Raw genomic sequence first — 24,449 nt, 5'->3', positions numbered from 1 at the left:
CATTTCTGCCAGAAATACTGGTCCAAGAGGTATACATGTAGATTAGGCAATATTTACGTCAACTAATAGAATGACTGTGACATTTGAGAAATGAATTCAAGTTCTGGTCATGACAACACATAGTCAAAATATGAAGTCCTTTACTCATAAATGTGACTTTAGAGATACATATTTGAGCAGAGTAAAATTTCATCTCGGTAGCAGGCACGACTTTGACCTTTTTGATGTGATGTTAAGTCACGGTAACATATTTTAACCTGACCAAGCAGTGTAACTCAACAGATAAGAGCTTTTCAAAAGAAACTCATAATTAATGACCTTGACCTTTAGGATATGACAAGATTCAAAGTCATGACATAAAATTATTTACAATTCTAAAAGCAATGTTTAAGGTTTGATGATTTTTTGAGGCAACTTTAGAATTACAGAGGTGATAAGTACATGCACAAAATATATACACAAATGGACAGAAAAAGCACAGTATTTATCCAGGGTTAGAAACTCCCTAAAACTACAACTTGCAAATAATTGCGAGTACCAAGAAAGTGAACTCGCAATTTTATAAGACTACTCGCAATTTTCATATAAAGTTAAATTTATATAAATTAAATACATGTAACTTAAGGAAAAAGTGACTACTGTACAATACACAAAATACAACTACAGTGTGACTTTTATTCAAACTACTGATTTAAATCAAAAGCATTGTATTCTGTCATATTATATAATTTTGCTACAGTTTCAATGCAAAAAAATCAACTCGCAAGTTTTTGCGAGTTACCTAATTTTTAACTCGCAATTTGGGAATTCTAACTCGGGTTTTGCGAGTTGTATACAGTGAATTTCGAACCCTGTATTTATCAAATTTAGATTTGATGTGTACCTATGAATAATGCCCAGAATGGTTAACAGTTCTAGGGCACTTTTACTTTCTGCTTTATGTATGACAATTTTTTCAATTGTCCAATCAAACCAAGTTTTCATAAATTCTGATTTATTCTGAGTTTTCTTGGAAATATTTTGTACACTTTCCCAGTGGGATGATACACAATGACTATCCAGGAATGGAAGATTAGTAGTAGCACAACATAAGACTGGTATTGATGATTCACATATATATTTAAAAGATATTTAAGAAAACTTTGTCAACAATATTATTGCGTAATTGAGTATAACGTCACATTAAAATAAATACAAAGAAGTTTAATATAAACTTTGTACAAAATGAGACAAAAAATGGCTCCCACAATGATCACGATGCATCACAAGCACTCATTATGGCTGCCTAGGTTAACACTAAGTTTTCACTTTCACCTCTCTGACATGTATTTCAAGCATATTAAAGCTGCAGAGTTATCTCCCATTTAACACAAAGTACATTGACTACTTTTTGATTCCATCTAGAATTTGAGGATGTTCAGTCCAGAATTTTTCACTAATGATGTCACAATGGAGTATCTGGACCCGTGTACGAGGAATATAGTCGCCTTGTGAACTAAAGGAGACAGAGTTCCGAGGACTTCTTTCCAGAGGTGACAAAGAATTTGAGTCCAGCTCTTTTTCCTGAAATATAAACAAAATTGAAAATATCTAAAATACAGTTGAAGGGTCAAAAAATTGTTTCTAACACTTTATTCTACTTGCTGTGATACTAAGGCATGAATAACAGATGTGTGAATTACCCACAATTCAGTCTTATTCAACATATTCATTATACAAATCATACCTAAGGTGACCAAAAAAATTGAAGTAATTGCGTACAGATGTACAACTGTATTACAAATATTTTTTTATTACAGTTACTATCAGTACAGTATGTCTTGTATTTCTGTTGGCCATCAATGAAATTTTCCTGATGGAAAAAAAAGAGTAATTTAGTGTATAAATGTTAGTCAAACCTTTTGATGAATAATCACAGTCCCCTTCCTATACATTTCTGGCAAGTTATTGTAGTTCAAGTTGAATTCATTGAATAATATCTCATTTTTATCACTTGATAAGGTCCCCTGAAAGCCAACAAAACAATCATGAAAATAAATATCAAGTTTCTCTTTTCTGGTGTAATATTAAAACAAATTTGGTTTAATACAATATATTACATTTGAAATTAAAAAGAAGACATTTTAGCACCGTTTTCTTGAGTTTATTGTATGAGATATCTTGGTATCAAAACTTAATTCACACATTTTGATTTGATGAAAATGCTCATATACATGTACAAATAATATAGTGATTGAACATAGTTCTGACCTTTAACCTTTCCTGAGATTGAGCAGGAGTCAAGCCTCTTTCCTGGACCAGCTTCCAGAAACAAGTGTTATATAAATTGTTGATGTGACCTAAAAATATGATTGACATGTGCTTAATAAAAAACAGATTTTGTAAACAGTTCAAAATTTTGATATCAACAATGTTTCAAGGTTAATTGTGAAAAGATGTACCCATTTGCTTGTACCAATAGATAAAATATACTGAAACGCAAAAGAAACACAACATCCTATTTTAGGGGGAAATGTTATATATAAGATAAAATTTTGTATCTAAAAAGTAAGGACATCTTCAACTTTGTAAATATTGGTAATTTAATGGTTGAATGATTTTCATACCATTACTGGAAGTTAAGTTCGAGTCCGCTTAACAGAAATAAAAAATTGCATGTTCAACAAAATATTTGGCAATAATATGGGGTTTTAAGAATTTGTATCTGTCCATCATAAGTAATGAAGCAATGTTACGAAAAATAAATTCTCCTTTCTTTTCCATAAGCGATGCCAAGGCCTCTGCCCATGGTCCACAACGCACACCTGAGTAACTTTGGCCTTGCTGTTTCTCACCTGATTTCCCCCCTTGTAGTACTTATTGTGGCCCTACCCTATCCCCGGGGTCATTATTTGAACAATTTAGAATCTACACTACCCTAGAATGCTTCCACATAAGTTTCAGTTTTTCTGACCCAGTGGTTCTTGAGAAGAAGATTTTTAAAGATTTATACTACATATTTCAATGTAAAACTTGGATTCCCTATAGTGGCCCCGCCCTTCCCCCCGGGGTCATGATTTGAACAATTAGAATCTACACTACCCCAGGATGCTTCCACATAAGTTTCAGCCTTTCTGGCCCAGTGGTCCTTTAGAAGATATTTAAAGATTTTTTCTGCATATTTCAATGTAAAACTTGGATTCCCTATTGTGGCCCCGCCCTTACCCCGGGGGTCATGATTTGAAGAATTTAGAAACTACACTACCCAAGAATGCTTCCACATAAGTTTCAGCTTTTCTGGCCCAATAGTTCTTGAGAAGAAGATTTTTAAAGATTTTCACCACATATTTCAATGTAAAACTTGGATTCCCTATTGTGGCCCCACCCTACCCCAGGGGGTCATGATTTGAACAATTTAGAATCTACACTACCCTAGGATGCTTCCACATAAGTTTCAGCTTTTCTGCCCCAGTGGTTCTTGAGAAGATTTTTTAATGACCCAACCCAATTTTTGTCTTTTCTTGATTATCTCCCCTTTGAAGGGGGCTTGGCCCTTTACTTTAACAATTTAAACTCTCCTTCACCCAAGGATCCTTTGTATTAAGTCTGGTTAAAATTGGCCCAGTGGTTCTTGAGAAGAAGTTGAAAATGTGAAAAGTTTACAGACGGTAGGACAGACGGACGGACAAAGGGTGATCAGAAAAACTCACTTGAGCTTTCAGCTCAGGTAAGCTAAAAATGACTTAAGTACGTATTTCCATTGCTCTAGCTGGAAAATATCAAAATAAAGGTAATGGAGGGTTGCAGATGCAAATATGCAACACATTACGCCTCAACAGGCTCTTACGTATCATTAGCATGACAGACAGTCCTTGTACCGGAAGTCCAAGGGTTACAACACTGTGCTTGAGCTAGAGAAAATTTAACCTCATCATCTGAAAAACAGGCATTTAAAAATGGCAAAGAATATTTCTTTTGCTCAGACCTCGATATTGATGAACCTACTGTATGGTAGAAATCAAGCTGCAACTGTTTTACATGGCAGTCTTGCACGCTGTAATTGAATGGCCAGGGTGGGGGGTGTTATAACATTCATGTGTTACTTTCTAAAGTTAAAAGATTATAATTTAACATTTTTATCAAATCTCTGATGTTTATAAATCGAGTTTTACCTTACTGTATTCATTTTTAAAAATCATTAGATAAAAAATTCAAATATTTGTAAATTATTGCTTGTTGCGTTTCTTTTGTGTTTCAGTACATATTTGTTTGCACAAAACTAAGAGAGTACAGTAAAACTTGTCTAATCCGAGCACCTCTGGTTCCATAGAAATTGACTGGATTATACAACATTCAAGATTAAACAACATTTTTAACAATTGAATTATTGAAAGGGACTTAAAGTTTACATTGCATTAGGCAAGATTTTGGAATACACAACATCCAGATTAGATAAATTTAACTGTAAATTCCTTAACATTGGCCATCTGTACTCTTGCAGTCTATTGGTAAACATAAGTAGTCTACCTGTATAAATCTGAACAAAAATAAATGTACATGTATACTCGTATATCCTATCTGTAACTTAAGTCTAATTTAGACTTACAATCTGCCTGCCTCCATGACAGGTAGTCTCGTAGATTTTTGTCACTTGGATACAAGACAACACGGCCATCAAAGGCTGGTGGGTACTGCATGGCCTGTGTGTTGAAGTATCGGGGCCAGTAAAATACATAGGAAGACGTGAACAGACTGACCACATTACTCATTATTTTACTGAAAAAAAAATAAATAAAAAATAAAAAAAATTGTAATTTAAAAAAAATTGCTTCTACATGTACATATAATAAATCATATACAGCTGAACAATACTGTATCTTACTATTATACAACAGTAGTGAAAGCATTTTTACACAAAGTGAAAAAGTGCATAGCTCTCTGATAACTATTATGACTGCTCATGTCTGCTTAAGGAAATAGCAAGATAAGACTGTTAGCGAATAATTTTGAAAGAAAATGAGCAATTTATATACACTGTACATGTACTCACAGATTAACACAAAACAGTCAGTAAAATAAAGGAAAACCAATGTTGCTTTTTGCATAATTAAACATGTACTATGCTAAAATAAAAGCTTGGGTCATGCACTTTGTGTGAAAACCTTGACTGTTTTGGCATAGTACATGTACATGCAAAACACATCATCGTAATCTTATAAATATAGCAAGCATCTGGTCACCTTCCACGTCTGTTGAAGACATTGGTGTTTTTCTTGAAGACAAAACTGTACTCATCACTTTGTCCATAACAGAATACCACGTCTTTATATTCGTCCATAACACACTGGGCAGCTCGAGTCATCAAGTTCAAACCTCGGTCATCATTGGGCTTTACAAAGTGGTGGACATCTGCAAATCTGTTAGAATAAGATAATTAACATGATTATTACATTTTGACAGAATTTCAATAAGAAATCTTCCTATTGAATAATAAAATATATTCTTCCTTTTCAATGATTACTGCCCTTTTGTAAAATATGTCTATTATTATAATTTTACAGTCAAACCTAAATAGTCAAGGAGGGACTGTTGAAAAAAAAAATCCCAAGATATCCAAATGTTTGAGATATGGAGGTTGTATGTTATAATAAAGTCAGAATCACCTGTCCACTCAGATATATATACCGGGTACCTGGTGCAGTATTTTGATATGTCAAGTTTCAAGATACTGATTCAGAAGTTTAACTTTCAGAAGTGCAAAGCTGTGAACACATGGTTAGGCCATTCCAAGTTTTTTCTATGTTCACATGTAACATTCCTGGACAGATTGGTTTTTGAGAACGAAAAATTAAATATACAAAAAAAAAAAAAAAAAATCCACACATACAAAAATCTTATTGCTTTTAAATCTACAAGGATCAACATTTCATTCCTAATTAAATTCTTCTAAAGTTTTGGGTCAAATATTGGGTTTTGTATCTAAGAAATTCTTAAATGGTACTAATAGACTCATATATTCATTACTGTTGTGTTTTTTTTTAGTGTTCTGTGTTTTTCTTCCTGATAAAAAGATAGGTTTTTGATTTTTGGGTGGACACTAACCATATAAAGAATTGGAAAAGCCTTATTTAAGAAGTGTAATTATGCACTTCGGGCATTACTACTGCACAGTATTGAGTAAAGCCTTTAAAAAGGCATTCCTAAAAGAGTATAACTGAGTAAGTGTACTCAACATATGACTGATACTAAAAAAAAATTGTCTACTTCAATTATTGGATAAGAATACTTTTTGTCAAGAAATAGTTTTTATAACTTGTTCTTTTCTACTGTTATCAGAGTATGCATAATATACACATTTACCCAAGTCTATAAAATTGAATACAAAGGGAGCAGATCAATTAAAGTTCAAGATTAAAGTTCTGTTTTTTCATTGCTGCACTTTGTGACACTAGTATAATAATAATAGTTACATCATTACATGTACACCTGTACGGTGTATCTGTATTTTTGTTTTTTCTTAAATTTGTTTCGACTTCAAAAAAATATGAAAAGAAAGCAGTCAGGGCTTTAATGCATCACTGAAAATAGTGCATAGTTTAAAAGCAAGTATAACAATTTGAATATTAGAAAGTGAAGACAATTTTGTTCAAGCCATTGGGCAGTAAGACCTGGCAGAATGATGCCATAATATTCCTACTTGATTCTTCAGCCTGAATTTGCTTATAAAGGAAAAATATGCCTCCATATTGAAAAATTGTGATTTATGGGTGTAACTGTCCCTTTAACAGCTAATATACAACTCAATTAGAATTCTTTATGGCTTAAGTTAAATCTGTATTTCATATCCTAATTTTAAGCCATTAAATATATCACAATGAGAACTTTAGCATATTTTCCATGTTCTTATCTGGACTTTTTTCTGCTCTAGCACAAAATGGGTATATAAGCATAGATAAACTTGGAATTAAAAGATGGAATCTTCTGTTTGATCCATTATGTCATGTTGGAACACACAGAATTTTTAAATGGCACACCTCTGGATAAATGCCAGGTAGAATTAATCAATCTCTTTCCTTCAATAATATTACATCCAAGGCCCTTCACTTTTAATATGCCGTAAGATTTAATGAGGGTTTAGGATGTGAGGGCAGATTTTTACATATTTAGGCCATTCAATCAAAAATTTAAATGGATCGATCTGTACAGCTAAAAAAAAAATGTGTCATAACACTCAAGATCAACAAAACTGAAAATTGTAATGGATCAGGGTATAAAACAAACAAGGAGATTTTTCAGATGTCTAGTACTTCAAATGATAACCACACATACTGCCATATTTATTAATGCTGTCTTTATGAATTTTTGTAAAGACAGAGACAGATTATCAAAGATGCTGATAAAACATGCTATCAGTATTTCAAATTATGGTAATCAGTGTTTGGGGCCTTATTCCCTGGTCAGTGGTCCCTCTCCAGAAGGGGAATGTATAATGTTTAAGGCTGTCCTCCCCCTTCCCCCCATTCTTTGTTAAGCATCCACATCAACAAACCCTGACTATGTCCCTAATTATGCAAAGCTCTGTAAATGCCGAGACAGTAGGAAGTGTAGAAACCTTACACATAAAAGAATTTACATCATGGTGAAGTACTATAATGGATTGTGCACGTTGCACACTTCTTAAACTTGTTTTTAATTCACAACTATTATTAACAACATTCACATAAATATATGTCCAAGAAATTCCTTAATACAATTGTTTGAATGACAATTTCTTTGTACTAAACAATTCAGTGCTATGTCTGGCTTCAGCTAAAGCTATGTTCAGGGTTGTCCCTAATTTCTCTGCCTATGAAGACATTATCCCCCTGGTTACTCTGGTATTCCCCTCAACACCATGTTAGGGGAGGAACCCCAGACCCCCCTCTACTTTTTAATGCTCCTTCTACTTTTTTAATGTCCCCTGCTAATTCAATTCTTAGGGACAACCTTGTATGTTAATTGACTAAGATTACATTCTGAAAAATTCAGGATATTTTGTCACAAAAGCTCACATTTTATTTTAAAAGAGGAAGGAAGAGAATAAAATGTTTTTTGTCTGAACACAGAACTGCCCATATAAAATTAATATTGTGGCAAACTACGTACAGTAAAACCTATTTAAATCTGATGTGCCCTTAGTGAATACCTGGTTACAAAGAAATACAGTTATGCATCAGGGGTTCTAAATGAAGCGTTTGAGTTGTATATGCAAGGGATAACTACCTCATCAAATATGTTAATACTAGTAAATGACATAAAACATATTTCACTTTTCCAGAAGATGATATATGTACCTGTGGAAGGATTTTCCATCCACCCTGATAACGATCCAGCAGTTCGGCAGACATTTATCCTCCGATTCAAACTGCTTCACGTACTCAAACTTGCTCTTTGCCATTTCTCTGCTGAATATCTTCACTTCACTTCACTTCATCTTTGAAATTCTTACTACAAAAGAAATGACATTGGATTGAAATTGCTAATAAGAAATAAATTGATAACATATTAGTCCAGCTGTAGGCTTTTAACGGTACTCATTACTTTCTTTGCTCTTAATTAAAAAATTGATTCTGGCTAAGGAATTGACTGCAGTATTTAAATTCTTGAATACAGTGTAATGCTCAATATCAAAATTCAATGGTAAATGTTCCAGCGACTTTTTCCTGGAATTTGTTGGATTTGGTTCTGATCAACAATTTACAACCTCAGAGTAATTCAGTGGAAAAGTTGGAAAACGACTTTCAATATAAAATCAATACAGATGTTTAACCATAAAAGATTCACATAACATTTTTATGGTATGTTTTTCAGAGTTTCTGTAAAAACTTTTCTATAAAAAAATTTCACTAATTATATTAAGCAGAAAAAAATCTACCACTTGAACTTTTTTTAGACATCATAAACAGTATTACTTAATTCTCAAAGTCAAATTCCAGAAAATTTTCCCTCTAATTATCACCCAGGATTATGTCTACAATATTTCTCTTTTCAAAACAAAAACAAAACAAAAAAAAATTAAATGCAATTTTATTTGGTAATTTCTTGGTGGCAATTTTTGAGAGAGAATTCCTAAACATACGGAAGAAAATCAGGCAATCTCTTTGAATACTGGAATCTCATTGAATCTCTGGCTTTAAATCTGTTTATGACCTACATACAGGTGCAAAATGTGGAAAGTGTTATATTGATTACAGAACAGGTTCTTCATGGATGTGCCTACAGGTAGATTATCTATCAAACTACTTATGAAGATTCAAACTTGAAATGTCACTGAAAATGTCTACCATGTCAGGTGTAAACTTGTCTGTGAAAGATTGTTGAAGATTGCATGTCTAGAACTATATAATGTCTGCCCTACAGCATTATACTATCATTGTACAACTTTCCGGAATTTATTATACATTTAAAGTTATAGTAAGGATGATATACATCTGGTCCTACCCAATGATGTTATGGAATATACACTTTAAATATCTTATTTCTATTTGTGAGACATTGATGTTATAAGTATTATATATTCTTTATTGATCAAGGGTTATCCTGATATTTTACATGCAGTGCGTTTTACTTTGAATTTTTATTGCCAAACCTTATGTCATTAAATTGCGCTGAGATAACAGGGAGAAGACATTTATTAGTTATCGTGTTTTTGTCTATTAAAAGCTTGAAAATCTTCTGAATAACTGAATTTTGCTAAATAGCAAGAGATACTAGTAATCTTGTCTACATTGATAAATTATACTGAATATTGCAGGCAACATATGTCTGCCCTACTTTTTTTAAACTTGCATATTCATTTGAAGTAAATATATTCTACTATGCAATTCCTCACATACAGTTTATGATATATCAAATAGCATTTATCATATATGAAACAAGACTAAAATATAACATGTATAGTGACATAAAATCATTTCATTACGATTCAGAAATTTCAAGATACGTCTATTTTAAAACTGTACACATGGATCCATATTTAGTCCCAGCAACAGAACTTTGTCTGGTATTCTATTCAATGTGGATTGTAACAATTATTTTTAAAAAATATCTGCACAAACTGCTCAATAGCAAATTAAATACACCATAAATCTATAGTCAAATATTAAAACTTACCAAACCTTCCAATATTCTCTTTACACACACATCTACACTGAAGGGTCATTTAGGGAAGTGACAACACATATGGGAAAATTTAAAGGTATAGCTCACACACTGACAATTTTTTTTTTTGATCGTAGTGGCCCAACAACCCGGTATTTGGGAATTTTATTGGGGTATATATTTGTCAACATCTTGAATTACATTTAAAAAGACGAACAGAGGAATGTCATCTTTTGTACAAGACATTGCAATTTACAACCATTTTATGCTGGACGAGGACCCATTATGTACACATCTACATATGTATACAACTTCATTTACAGTCATTTAAAGCTGACTTTAAAATACATCAACAAGCTATGAACATCAATAAATTTCTTCAATGAAGGATCCCACCAAACTGCAACATAATTCATGCATACAGAAAAAAAGGTAGATGAGCATGCAATATTTTTTGTTCAATAATTCAATAAAGAAAAAAACATACCATGACAGATGTTGACTTAGTAACAGGGTATTGTATGAATTCTCGAGGGTCCCTCAATCAGATATCCAGGTTGCGACGTGCCTCTCTGTCATCTATACTTAAGGACAACTGAAATATTATTAGGTGTTAGCAACTCGATATAGACTATTCATAAATTCTCAAAAGCCTTCTAACGCTAAATATTAGGAATAACTCTTTGCCAAATTAGTTTCTGTGCTCGACTGAATCTATGAGCCTAGATCTGATAGCACTGGAAAACAGACTGTTGGCCAAAATATTTAGAATAAACATTATCATTTCCCGTAATAATAGGAATTAATAAAATGTGCCGGTAAGGCATTGCCCATTTAAATTTTTGTCAAAGAAGTCTTTGGTCGAACAGCGAGGCTTATCACAAGACTAAGTAAATGAAGGCTTACTGCCTCTGTGTGTTGAACATAACAATGTTATACAAAGGTTAAGTAACATTGCAATGGTCAATGGGTAGGATATCTTCATGGCACTTATGTCCACTTCAAATCAATACCCTCAGTCAAATTTAAATTGATAACCACATTTCAAAATGAAATAAGAGTCTGTATTAAAGTTAATTATTATCAACTATGTTATTATAGATTTATCAGCAAGATATCAGAACTTCATTATGTTCATTGAGAAGAGGTCAAGTACATGTTTAACACATGGGTTCTCGATCAAAAACACCCCTCCCCCCTCCTGGAATTTGCAGAGTCATTAAAAGTATATACGGAAGGAATAAAAAAAATGACATTATACCCCCTTAGAAGACGTGGACTCCACCACCACTACCACAAAATAGGTTTTTTTCATGTTCGGGAAATGCACTTTTTTAAACTTTTTTAAAAATTTTTATTTATTTTTCTGGGTTTGATACATTTGGAAAAAGAGTTAAGTTTTTTTTTTTTTGCTTGTTAAGAACACCCCCGCCCTCCCCCCAGAAATAATTCCTGGATCCATGTCTGTCTAAATATTAATCAGTAATTACAGCTGTCATTAATAAGTATGTATTCATGTCTGCAATGTGTAAAAATAATTGATCTGCATGGTCTCTTAGTTTTTTTCATCATGATAAACCTTCTTACACAGAGTGTATATAGCGCGGATCTAAGAAGTACGTTTTTCATTAGATTGAAAAAAAATAAACATAATATCTTTTACATTTATTATGCCACACTGCTAAATTTGTGCGATTACATGTATATTTACATATAAACCATAATTGAGTAAATTTTTAAAATTCAAAACAATATTCGATAGTCTACGAGCATCATCAATACAGACACTTTATATGTACAGGCTGCACTGTCCAGCAAAAATCAACCATATTATCAATAAATAAATTTCAAGAAAAAATCACACACTTACTTTCATTACACATAACCATGGTAACTGAACTTCTAAAATTAAAATTTGAGGACTATGTTGCTGTATTTCATAAAAATCCCAATCCCATCTCAATTATTATTTAGGAGTACTCAAATCCATTTTAACATGTTTAACACGTACATAAAAGAAAGACTATTTATTGAATATCAGTGAAATCCAGTTATATATGATAATTTTATTCATGCAATGCAACAGGCATCATTTTCCTCAGATTTCAGTTACACAAGAAGAAATTATATTACATTGATTTTAAAGGTTTCTTTTCCCTCATAAATGTGTAGTACAATTTTCACAGCTGAGAAACCAAACAAAAGTGAAAATGAATTGATTTTTTTTAAAATTGATGACTAAATCTACGACATCAGCATCAACATGGAGGTTGACAGAAATACTGAAAATCAAATTAAAAGATAATTCATAAACCCAGTTCAATCTATCTTGATAAGACCATTTCTAGAACGACATAACTTAAAAGGAAGACAACTCTTGCATTTTACAATCTCTATGTCAATATGCATTGGTGTTTCAACAAGAAGTTTGCACACTGTGACAAGAGAGAAGCCTGGACCAACTTGTAGCTGAGGCAGAGGAAGCGGCAGTACGGGGAGAGCAAGGGAGATTATATAAGATCACAAAACGAGTTTGTGGTAAATTTACACAGGAGGACCTATCAAGGACAAACAGAGCACACTGCTGACAACAGAAGAAGAACAAGAAGAGAGATGGGCTGAACACTTCCGCAAAGTACTTAATCAACCATCACTTGATGAAACAGTTGCCATACCTTGAAGCCACAGAGGATCTGGACATCGACACTGACCCACCAACTAAAGATGAGATAATGGATGCAGTCAAGACCCTTAAAAACAGGAAGTAACCAGGGCGTGACAATCTTGATGCAGAGCTATATAAAGCAGACCCTGGAATAGCAGCCACCATCCTCCAACCACTGCTGTGTGGGATGGAGAGAAAGTACCTGATGACTGGTGTAAAGGGGTGATTGTCAAGATCCCAAAGAAAGGAACCCTGAGCGATTGCAACAACTGGAATCACTCTATTGTCCGTGCCAAGTAAGATCCTGGCCAAGATAATCATCAAAAGAATGTCAGATGCTGTTGATGCTATATTGAGGAAAGAACAAGCAGGATTTAGGAAACATCGAGGATGTACTGACCAGATCTTTGCACTCCGCAACATCATAGAGCAGTGCACAGAGTGGCAGAGACAACTGTATGTAAACTTCATGGACTTTGAAAAGGCATTTGACAGCATACACCGAGATAGCCTTTGGAGCATCCTACGTCATTATGGTATTCCATCCAAATTGGTCCACCTCATCAAGAGCTTTTATAACAACTTCAGATGCTCAGTAGGACACAATGAAAAAAAAAATTTTCACAATGACTCTTTTTACAAGCTGAACAAATTGCACATTGAAGGAAAAAGTATGATAAAATATCTAAATCAAGCTATTTAGAATAGCTAAATCAAGATATATATATATATATATATATATATATATATATATATATATATATATATATATATATATATATATATATATATATATATATATATATATATCAACCCCCTTGCCCTCCCATTTAATTACAATGTAATTTCCAATTTTTCCACATTTTGAAAACCTATTTAACTTAATTGTTGACACCATCATGTTTACAATAATTATTCAGTGTGAAAAGAAATTGGAATAGATAACAACTCCAGTTCACTAAATTTTCCCAGCAGTAGCTGGAGTAAGCTTCATAGAATCTACACATGCTACATGAGGTGGTATAATAAGGTTGTAAAAATAAGTGATGCACAGCTCAGAAATGACCATCGATGTTTATCAATGAATGCAGAACATGGTAATTAGTTAATAAAATTCTCTTATGACATCTACTGCTGCAATGGTCATAAAAATATACACTGTAGTTGTTAATAATATCAAGATAAATAGTGGAATAGATCACTCTACAGGGTTTTCCTAAAACCATTAAACATCAAAAATACATTAGCCACTAATTTGTTGTATTTTTTATTTTATTTACATAATTTAAAGTGTATGTTCATTCTAGATGTGTATATATTTCTATTTAAATACAAATTACTGACATATAAGGTACATCAAATCCTTTGTTTATGTTACTAACAATTAGTATAAATCTGTACAAAATCAGGACTAAATTTTAACACATTTTTGTTTTACTGATATCAGGGACCTATATCATGTGTATACTACTGTTAGTATATAGGTCCCTGCTGATATTTCTTATTTTGAACGAGTTACTTTATTTTATAAACCTAATTTCACTTCAATGAACTAAAAAGTCAAATGTTATACTTTTTTTTAAATCTTAACACAGTTCTACAGATTTTAAAACCTTTCTTTTAAATACTGATGTCAGAGAGAAGTTAATTCTTCCTTAATTTAAGGGGGAGGTTGGTCCTTGGCAATTCGAAATGTCGATAAAAAATTCCCCGTTTTGAGACCCAAACTCCAGCTAAAAATTTTCAAATCTCCCGTTGTGTCACATGTATGAAAGCATAATCAAGAGATTGTGCCAGATCTGTTTATTAAATCATTCAAAAAATAATTAATTTTTACCCAAATGAAAATGTGTTTGTTATTCACTGTTATTAAAAGACCAGTGGATCATACATTAAACAGGTTGGGCACTGTTCCTTTTTCGAGAAAGCATTACTATAAAACAGGATTATTCCTCTTTTCAGTAAATAAATAAAAAACATTTTATAACTGTATACGGGAAATTTTGTCATATTTTTAAAAAAATGCCCCAAATCTGTTTATAAAATAAAAAGTGCATGAAAAATACGATGTGATGTGTTTAAACTTTATTAAACCAACCTATCTGACAAAAAATTCGGTCCTTTGGTGCTGCAGACAGGAGTAAGATGAGATTTAATCGTACGACATCATGATTATATTCTTCAAACGGATGTGAATATTTCCCTTATAAGTTATATTATTATTTGTTCAAAAACGGAAAATTTCATAGATTGGTTTCGTGAAGGTGAATCTTTTGAACATGCATAGGAATTTAAACTCACATGCAGCAGTAATCCACGACTTTTACTTTAATTTTCCCCGTTGATAAATGATATGAAAAGTATGGAATCTTATAAGGGCATTCATGCTAAAACCATCTTTGAAAGACTAGAGGTCTTTTAAAATTTAATATTTCAACTAATTATGCAAATCATTATTTTCATCTGTAAAAGAAGCAGTGGTATAAAAAAAATTATTTTTACGATGTCTTTGAAAGAAATGATATAAAATTAAATTAGAACGAATAATTTCATGAATGAGTTAGCAAGTGCTGAACATATTTAATCACAATTTTAACACAGATAAGCTTCCGTAAGAAATTTATATCGTAGAAATATTTCATCACTCTTTTTCAGCATTTTGCAGCGATAAATTTTGTAGTTTTGAGCATACATGTACATACACTTAATAGATTAAAATATTTAGAGGATGTGAAAATATTCTTGCAACTAATCTTTTATTCAAAGCAAACACGAGAATAGAGAGTAAACGAGTGAAAATTCCCGTATACAGTAATGTTTTTTTATTACTGAAAAGAGGAATAATCCCGTTTTATAGTAATACTTCCTCAAAAAAAGGAACTGTGCCCAACCTGTTAAAAACTGACAACTTATATATCTGACTCCTAAAAAAATCCACTTCCACAAGTAAAGAAATGGATTAGAAAACACATATATGATCACTTACTTGTTTACTCGGTCAAAATATCATCCACTCTAAAATACATTTTAAATTTACGACTTTTTAATTAACAAATTAGTTTGATCATTACGATTACCATGCCTTGTGCAATAGGAAACACTATTTGCCAGCTAGAAGTAGAATTTATGACGGTAAAGTTCTCGCGTCCCGGATAAGTCAATCAATTTCGTATGGATGTATTTTTCTCATAAAAAGATGATTCGTGAAAAAAAGAAAGGGACGTGGGGGTGGAGTGGGGTGGTGTACCCAGGCAACGGACCAAATTCAGTCAAGGACATAAATGATGAAATTTTCAGAGAAAATGGAAAAATTGTTTTGGTTACGAATAAGTCATGTCAAGAAAAGACAGGTAGACATTTTATTTATAAATATTGGAAAACAACATTTTTTTTTTTAAATCTGCAGATAAAATCATCAAGAAACATTTTACTTATAGAATTTCTAAAAGAAAAGCTACACAATAATATTTTTAAATTTTTCAAAAGAACAATTTTAATTAATCTGTAAACCATATTTGTACAGCAAAGTGTTTTTGTGAGATTAGTAAACATTTCCAGTTAATAAAATTCCAGTCGGGATAAGTTTAGTTAAATTTCGATCGGTTTAAGTTTGAAAAATGTAATTTGTTTTAATTCAATCGTTTTTTTTTTAAACACATTTTATTGAAATAATCAATTGGACAGAAAAAAAATCTCTAACAACTTTCAAGTTCCTATCCTTAACATATAGTTCTCATACAAAATAATTTCAAAAACATATGCAAAATAGAGGTACTGTGAGCACTGAGCTCATTGTAATACCCCGCTCCCATGTATTCATGAGTATAATGGCAAAGTCCATTTTTTGCTATAGGAAAGCCCAAATACCTATCCGACTTAAACATAAAGTATAGGAGGTGCACAATGGCACTACGAAATAAAGATTCTGTGAAAGCAGGGACCTATATACTAGCATATAGGTCCCCTGGTGAAAGTATCATTAAATTTTATTCAGTTGTATAGGAGGAGTTGCGGATAAGATATGGGTACCCCTGATATCATAGAGAGAATGACAGATGTTTTGCTATGAGAATCCTAAGATACGTGCCCAATCAAAAAGTAAAATAGGAGGTGCACTTTGTAACAAAGATTCTGTGAAAGTCTCATTAAAGGAGATGGGTGAACATAGCGTGCATAGATCCTATAGCTGCAGATATTTCAAAATCATGTTCAATTTGTGCATGAAATTTGTATTTAGAGTATAATGTTCTCATTATTGAAGTTTATGAAATTATGGTAAACAAAACTTTTCTAAGGACAATTTTCTCGGCAAAATTTATTCTTGTGTTAAAAAATAATGTGGTACTCGTGGGGTTCGAACCCTAGCAATAAAAATCCTGAGTATCATTTTCTTTCGAGACTAGCACGCTTACCCCTAGACTAAACAAGTCCTGATGAACAGTGGCATTTAAAGCATGTTTGTAATATGACCCTTGACTTAATGGACTTCAAGTATTTCTTGAAAATATGCGAATGTTATGTCATGAAAGTATATTTATAAGGTATAGTGGGTCTTTGCTCCGTGTTTTCGCTAACCAAAAGATGTATATTTTTTTGCAAACTTTGAGGATTAACTTTCAAAAAAAAAAAAAAAAAGGGGGGAGCGAAGACCCACTCATATCAAAAAATGGTGTTATAGTATGAGAAAATGACTTTTCCCTCTTTAGAGTGTGTGTATAATATTTGATGGGCAAATAATTTCAATCTTTGTGAGATTTTTGCAAATTGTAGAGATTTTTCATAAAGTATGTTTTAATGTTAGATGAAATATCAAGGAAATGTTGATATAATTGAGATTTAATTTTTCACCTTCATATTTGTCACACCATAGGCTTTTTGCTCGTCATGTTCACCCATCTTCTTTTATTCAGTGGTATAAGAAGAGACGAAGATAAGAGATGGGTACCCCAAACCGTAACGGACGTACAGACAGTCGGGCAACTAGATGGACACCCCCATCACTATACACCACCGCTTTTCAAGCGGAGGGTATAATAAACTAATTATAATATACAGCTAGATCCAACAATAAATCTGTGAACGGCGGCAAAAATACCATTGTTCAGCTCTAGTGATAGGTTTTCATTGGCCCAATATAGTAGTTGTACACATATGATATCTAGATCAAATCTGAAAAGATGTCCAAAAAGATCATTTCTAGCATTAACATATACAAAAAAGGGTAGGCATCTTCTTGTTTACCACAAAACAATAAGGATTTTCAATAATATTGCATTCATTACTGAGTATCTTGATTGAGTATGCAGTTATTCCTTAATTTAGTCTGTATCATATTAGTTATGCTTTTGCCGAATGAAAAATAAGAAGGTGCTTCGCAATTTCGTGTCAAGATCATTTTTTTAAAATAAATTTGTTTGTCTCTAAAATAAATTATGTTAAGCCTTTACTGTCTTTTAATAACAAAATCTATGTCAAAAGAGATATTGAATAAGTTCTTGATGTGGCATACCACCCTAAATCACAGGAAATACATTTCCTATACTTGGATGTAACAAGGATGAGATTTGGAGACAATTGCAAATATCAACTTTCTTACACGTAAGATTAATATCTTCCCAAAACTGAATTTTGGCTGTTTATTTCTATTGAAGTGGACTCTGAAGACATATTACTTCACATATTATTTTTATTCAAGGATACGTATTGTAATGAGTTTATTGACGGTACTCCCTTTTACCTCCAAGAAGACACTGGTTCAGAGATAGCCTATGGAGCATCCTACGTCATTATGGTATTCCATCCAAATTGGTCCACCTGATCAAGAGCTTTTATAACAACTTCAGATGCTCAGTAGGACACAATGAAAAAAAAACTTTCACAATGACTCTTTTTACAAGCTGATCAAATTGCACATTGAAGGAAAAAGTATGATAAACTAGAGCCGAGCTCGTTGCAAAGCAACGAATAGGTCTTCCGTTGGAGCTGCAGGCAGGAAGAAGTGACCTTGAGTCAAGGTCATACCATATCATAAGGTTATAAGCAATCTTGTAAGAGGTATCAACTAACAATGTTTCACTCTGTAGTATAAAGACGATAAAGGAATGCATGTGACCTTGAACTTGTCCAAATGACCTTGCGAAAGCCATGACACACTCTGGTTATGAGCAATCCCCATCTGTGTATTACTAACTTCTCAAATTCACTCATGTTCATACAGTCCATACATCCAGTCAAAATATTTTATCCTTAGTGACCTTGAACTTGAGTTTAGGCCATGTCACACTCTGCATGATACCAACAATGTTTCACTAGAAAAAGACGGTAACGAATTTAAAGCTTCTCATCCAAACTCATCCAAATGACCTTTCATCAAGACCTTAACACATACTGGTTAAGAAAAATCCCAATCTGTGAGTTATTGACTGGATAAGGTTAGCCATGTTCTTTCAGACCATAGATCGAGTCAAATAATTTATCAGGTTCCACACAATGATTTAAGGATTCATTGTGAATGTTTTTGTCTAGTTTGGATATTGAACAAGACGTGTTTGTGAAACACTGATGCCCCGGTATTGCAGCTTATGGCAAAGGTTTAAGTTTCTCAAATCCGTATCCAACTCCAAGGTCAAAGTCAAGAGATAAGAAATTATGTTACCCAAAGAAAGATCTCGCCTCAGTGAATATAACTGTGAAATATGAAACCGCTATAAGACTAACTATTGAAAAGCATGGCAAAGGTTTTTTTTTTATACTCAAGTCAAATGTTAAGGTCAAGGATAGATTAACGATGTCCAAAGGAATGCCTTGTCATAAGAAATAGACATTGAAATATGAAAGCCCTAGCATTAATTATTCAAAAGTTATGACAAAAGTAGGTCAAACCCCAAGATCAAGGACAAAAGTCAAAACTGTCGGTACTCAAGGGAGGGTCTTGTCACAAGAAACACTCGTAAAAATACGAAAACCCTAACATCAACCGTTGAAAAGTTATGAATGAGATTAAAATGTTTCAAAGGTAGGTCAAACTCTAAGGCCAAAGGTAAAAAGTCAAAACTTTTAAATTTTTTTAAAGTACGTCAAACTCCAAGGTCAAGGTCAAATAGTAAAAATTGTTGATATCCAATGAACAGCGTTTTCACAAGGAATACACCTGTGAATGTGAAAACACTAGTCCCAACCGTTCAAAAGGTATTGCCAAGGTTAGATTTTTTTAAAAAGTGGGTCAAACTCCAAGGTGAACGTCACAAGGTCAAAAATATTTATTCCAAAGAAAAGGTCTTGTCACAAAGAATTTCGGATGTGAAGTATGAAAGCCCTAACGCCAACTGTTCAAAAGGCTTTTTGCATAGTTGGTCAAACTAAAAGGCTGTAGAAAGGATAAGAGAGAATCCGAGATATTCAATCAAGCAAACTTATGATATTGCAGATCAAATAAAGCATGAGCTATAAGAGCAGGCACGTAGCATCAGCCTCCCCCTTTTTTCAGACCTAATTTTTTACTTTAGTAATGTTCATTGAAAGTCCCGTTGGCCCCCACTTTTTGTTGCAGTATTGTCCCGTTGTCCCCACCCCTTTCCGCCAGGAAATAGGATTCTGGGCTATTTTCCGATTTTGGTTTTGCTTGTGAAGTCTTTTCAGGTAAGTTAATTTTTTTCTCTGGCTGCCCCCCCCCCCCCCTTTTCAAAAACGATGCTATGTCCTTGAAAAGTAACATGTAGAAATGTCTGTCCTGGCATATGTTATAGTTTTATAATCTACAGCCTAACTTTGCACTTAAACCACAAACACATACGTGTAGTACAAAATAATGATAAAAATAGAAATAATCAGTAATATTTAAAAAATGAAAATAATGCAAAAAATTCTATATTACATATATAGAGAGATTGTCAATCAAATGGCATGTTCAACGCAATAGCAGCAATAAGAAACTCGCCGACAGTTTTTTTTTTTAAAAATTCCAAATTGCTTTTTAATTTCTACAGATATTTATAATCCTTTCAATGTATGTTCGTGGATTATTGATGGAATAATTTTAGTTACATGTCAAGTTTAATATTATGGTGTTTGTGCTTTGTAGCAAGGATTTGCTAAATACTTATAATTTTCTATGATTGTACCGAAAAGTAGATACATGTTTTAAAGCAGAGCTACCGCTCAAGCTTTATTTCTGTCGTGTAGATCTAGAAGTCCTTGTGTATATATCATAGGTAAAAGTACCAATACCGATGATCACATCCCTTCAAAGTTATATTATTCTTGTTTATTACGCCCCTTGCAGTGGCAGATCCAGGAATTTCATAACGGGGGGGGGGGGCAAAGTAGAAGGCAGGGGAGGGGTCTGGGGGGGGCTGCAATGAAGCCCCCAGAGGGTCTATAACAAAGCCCTGGTGGGGATCCAGGGGCGAAGCCCCCAGAAATTGACAAATTCTTACAAATAAGAGATGTTTTTTCCTTGATTCAAGGATAATGGACATTTTAGTTCTACATACAAAAAAATTCGAAAACGGAACGGAAGGGGGGGGGGGGGGTGCGTGCGCCCGGCGCGCCGGCCCTGGATCCGCCTTTGCTTTTTTTTATTTTATACATGTAGTTATGCACCTCACCAACCCTTCTTGTGTTCAAGATGTTTCAGTCGTTTGTTTGCATTATATTTTAACAAGAAGTCCGTGATTTTTTGTGTGAAGTTTAGTTTTTAAAATTCCGAAAATGACAGGCTAAAAGGATATTTATTATTGATGAAAATAATGAAATTGGTGATCAAAGTTCAAAATACACGTGCGGTGGCGATATTCAAAATTGACAGGAAGTCGCTTGACTTTTTAATACACTTAAAGATGGTGTCAAGAGGGAAGAGTTTGAAAGGTTTGATAAATACACACATGCATCACAGAGTTGACCAATATGAATGCATTATGATCAGGTCACGTGGTAAGTACCTCTATCACAATAATTGACACGTGGAGCACCTGCATTGATTTCTTATAATTAAGTTAAAAATTTGTTTTAAAAAAAATGAAGATATTAGTTAATAAAAGTTTTATTAATTATTTATTAATTAAACTGTAATGGTTTGGGTCGTGGATATCGGCCTGGGTAGCTCAGTCGGTACAGCACCTGAGTAGTGATGCAGGGGTCCCGAAGAAAATTAAAGAATATTTGTTAAAGGTACGTGTATAGTCAATCAGATTAGAAATACAGCGACTATCAGAATTCCGGGCCGTAAAAAAGATCTGATTTTGATTAGATCTCAGGTATAGGCGAATGTGTGTGTACTGAAAAGGTTAGTTAATTCATTCAAGATTTATTATATTGTTCGTTTGGACGAAGGCTTCATAAAAATATACACACTGCCTGTACAGGTACACTATACCGATACACATCAATGAATGTTCGGATTAATTCAAAAATTGGCGGACATTAATTTATTTTAGTTATCTAAAGGCAATGTTATTTCCAGAGACATTTATATTTTCTGTTTTTTATGTCTCGGATTTTTCTTTTTTGTGATTTACCGGTTTACAAAGGCCTGTGTTTTAACAGCTGTTCATAAACGCTGCCAATTAATATATGATCAGAGAAAACGAGACATCTCCCGGTAATTCATTTCTTATGGAAAATATATGGATTGAAATCTTAGCATTTACCTGTGTAATTACGATGTTACAAACCGTGACGATGACTGGCCAGGAGGACTACCCGTTATAAAAACAACTCATGATCAACTCAGCGGACCTATAATTCACTTTAATATATGCTGTAAATCAATAAAATAATTTCAGTGTAGTCGATATTTTATTGCAAAAATAATGAAAAAAAAAAAAAAAAAAAAAAAAATACGGGATTTAGAATTTTTCTGTATTTCAAACTCTCGATATGCATATATTTGGGGCGCTCTTGCATATGCACTTATAAAACGTGCATGTTCTGTACTTGCATGCGTGTACATTGTATGTGTCCGTAAAACCTTAAGAGAGCTGATAAATGTGTTCTGATTTTCAGAAAAAATAATGGGAACCTATAAATAATTACACGTTTATCATTTTGTTCGCATACAGTAACAAGTTAAGTAGAAAAAATAATTTGTTCAACATCGAGGTGCCCGCGGCTCTCTGTGGCCACGTGTATGTAAACGAGGACTGGACTACAATACTTAAGACACAAAGCGGCAGAGATGGATGAAACTGTTTGCTATATTACAAAGACTTGAATTATATTACATGTATATTTGAAGGAATTTTTATTTATGTTAATGTTTATTTAATTCTATAAATAATAAATGGACATTCACAAGAGTGATGGTAAAAATAATATGTGCGTAGCATGCGTAGTAATTACAATTATTTACCGAAGCCCCCATTCAATTACAATTGCAGATGAATTAAAATACAACAACACGGGATAGAGCAATACTTTTTTAAAATGTATTGTTGCGTGAACAGACAAAAACAGCGATTAAAATTCAAAATGATTTTTATGCACCAGTGTTTGGAATTAAGATTATAAAAGATCGGTAAAGTAATCTTACTGATTCGATATAATCAAAAACATAACTTTCCATTAATTAATAGCTCTTTGTACAAAATTGACATTATACGCGATCACAAATACTAGCTTTGTTTATTGCCACAGGTGGCTAGTACACTGGTGACCTCGATCAAAGGCGTGGGATTCGCGCGTTGGGTTACATAACTAAACATCGAGCTGAACATGGAGACCGTAATATGCATACAGCTAATGATCGTGAATTATTCAATGCATACAGTTTAAAATCACTTACAAAGTTTGTTGTAATAATAAACGTAGAAAGATAGATTTAATATTCTCCGCTTTTGAACACTATTAATCTAATTTAAAAAAGAAGAAAAGAAAGACTAGTTGTAATAAATAATTTAATAGTGAACCATAAACCACGTTTTAAACCTTATTAAAAAGAAAATTAACATTAAATACCGCAGGGTATATTATTGATAGCAAGTCTGTTTAAGTTATACACATGAAGAGGTCTGATTTCCTTGCCGAATGAAAAACGTTACCTGTTTACCTGGCCTGCTTTCTAATACGTATTACGCAATACCCATGGTATACTCGAACAAAACAACATTTTCATCAGATCAAAAAGGTGTAAAAGAACAATTTTGTTCCCAAGATCCAGATCGAAATATTTACCGTTTTTGAGTTATAAAGCAAAAACTTTTAAGGGCCCAAGATCCCTAATCATAGGGGCCAGCCCCTTTTAAATAGTATAATATGAAAGCCCTTGCAATTATGCACAACTTTTGTTCTACATGTCTTAACAAAATATTTCTAGTTTTCAAGATATAAAGGAAAATATGTCAAATTTTTTGCTGTTTTCCGCGTTCTAACTTTTGACCCCTCTCTAGCGCCATTTTTAATGCAAAAATCAAAAAACAAAAACCGATGTGCACAATTTCAATGCTTCCTCTTTTCAATTTCAAAGGGTTTTGTGCTCCAATTATAACCATTTCTGAGCCTTTGTCTGGAAATCGGAGGCATGCAAAATTCAATCAAAGGGGAATAACTCGTGAACAGAAGGTAATTTCCGAATTGTATTACGGTATTCTGACAGTGTTTTGTAAAGTCTAAAAGCTCTGAAAATTTGAACAAAATCTGTTTAAAAATGAGGAAGATATGAAGCGTCAAA

General features: G+C 33.0%; 1 protein-coding gene across 4 annotated transcripts; it reads right to left on the bottom strand.

Annotated features, from left to right (window-relative positions):
- Positions 1-1,100: 1,100 nt before the first annotated feature.
- Positions 1,101-15,881, bottom strand: LOC133202613 (probable tRNA(His) guanylyltransferase). 4 transcript variants are annotated; one of them, XM_061338460.1, is made up of 8 exons: positions 15,862-15,881; positions 10,607-10,714; positions 8,313-8,466; positions 5,220-5,396; positions 4,586-4,755; positions 2,251-2,339; positions 1,899-2,006; positions 1,101-1,563 (listed from the first exon to the last, which is right to left on the bottom strand). In XM_061338460.1, the coding sequence occupies exons 3-8, from the start codon at positions 8,414-8,416 to the stop codon at positions 1,384-1,386; spliced, it is 828 nt and encodes a 275-aa protein (XP_061194444.1). In that variant the 5' UTR covers positions 8,417-8,466; positions 10,607-10,714; positions 15,862-15,881; the 3' UTR covers positions 1,101-1,383. The 4 variants fall into 4 exon arrangements, with proteins under 4 accessions (XP_061194444.1, XP_061194441.1, XP_061194442.1 ...); XM_061338457.1 differs by lacking the exon at positions 15,862-15,881 and adding an exon at positions 15,771-15,849; XM_061338458.1 differs by lacking the exon at positions 15,862-15,881 and having other exon boundaries at positions 10,607-10,910.
- Between the last annotated feature and the right edge of the window lie 8,568 nt (positions 15,882-24,449).

The sequence above is a fragment of the Saccostrea echinata genome, unplaced genomic scaffold, assembly GCF_033153115.1.
Source record: "Saccostrea echinata isolate AGI-Se365-2 ecotype Australia unplaced genomic scaffold, CSIRO_AGI_Sech_v1 ptg000047l, whole genome shotgun sequence".
In the NCBI taxonomy this organism is placed as follows: domain Eukaryota; kingdom Metazoa; phylum Mollusca; class Bivalvia; order Ostreida; family Ostreidae; genus Saccostrea; species Saccostrea echinata.
Note: the sequence above shows the minus strand (reverse complement) of the source record. Positions and strands in the feature narration are given on the sequence as shown.

What these genes read in the sequence shown, in the direction of transcription:
- LOC133202613 (XM_061338460.1), bottom strand. Translation starts at nt 8,416, where the DNA reads ATGGCAAAGAGCAAGTTTGAGTACGTGAAGCAGTTTGAATCGGAGGAT. An exon ending in GATGGAAAATCCTTCCACAG is followed by an intron (nt 5,397 to 8,312) that starts GTACATATATCA and finishes TTATTCTAACAG; the next exon opens with ATTTGCAGATGTCCACCACT. An exon ending in AATCTCAGGAAAGGTTAAAG is followed by an intron (nt 2,007 to 2,250) that starts GTCAGAACTATG and finishes GTTGGCTTTCAG; the next exon opens with GGGACCTTATCAAGTGATAA.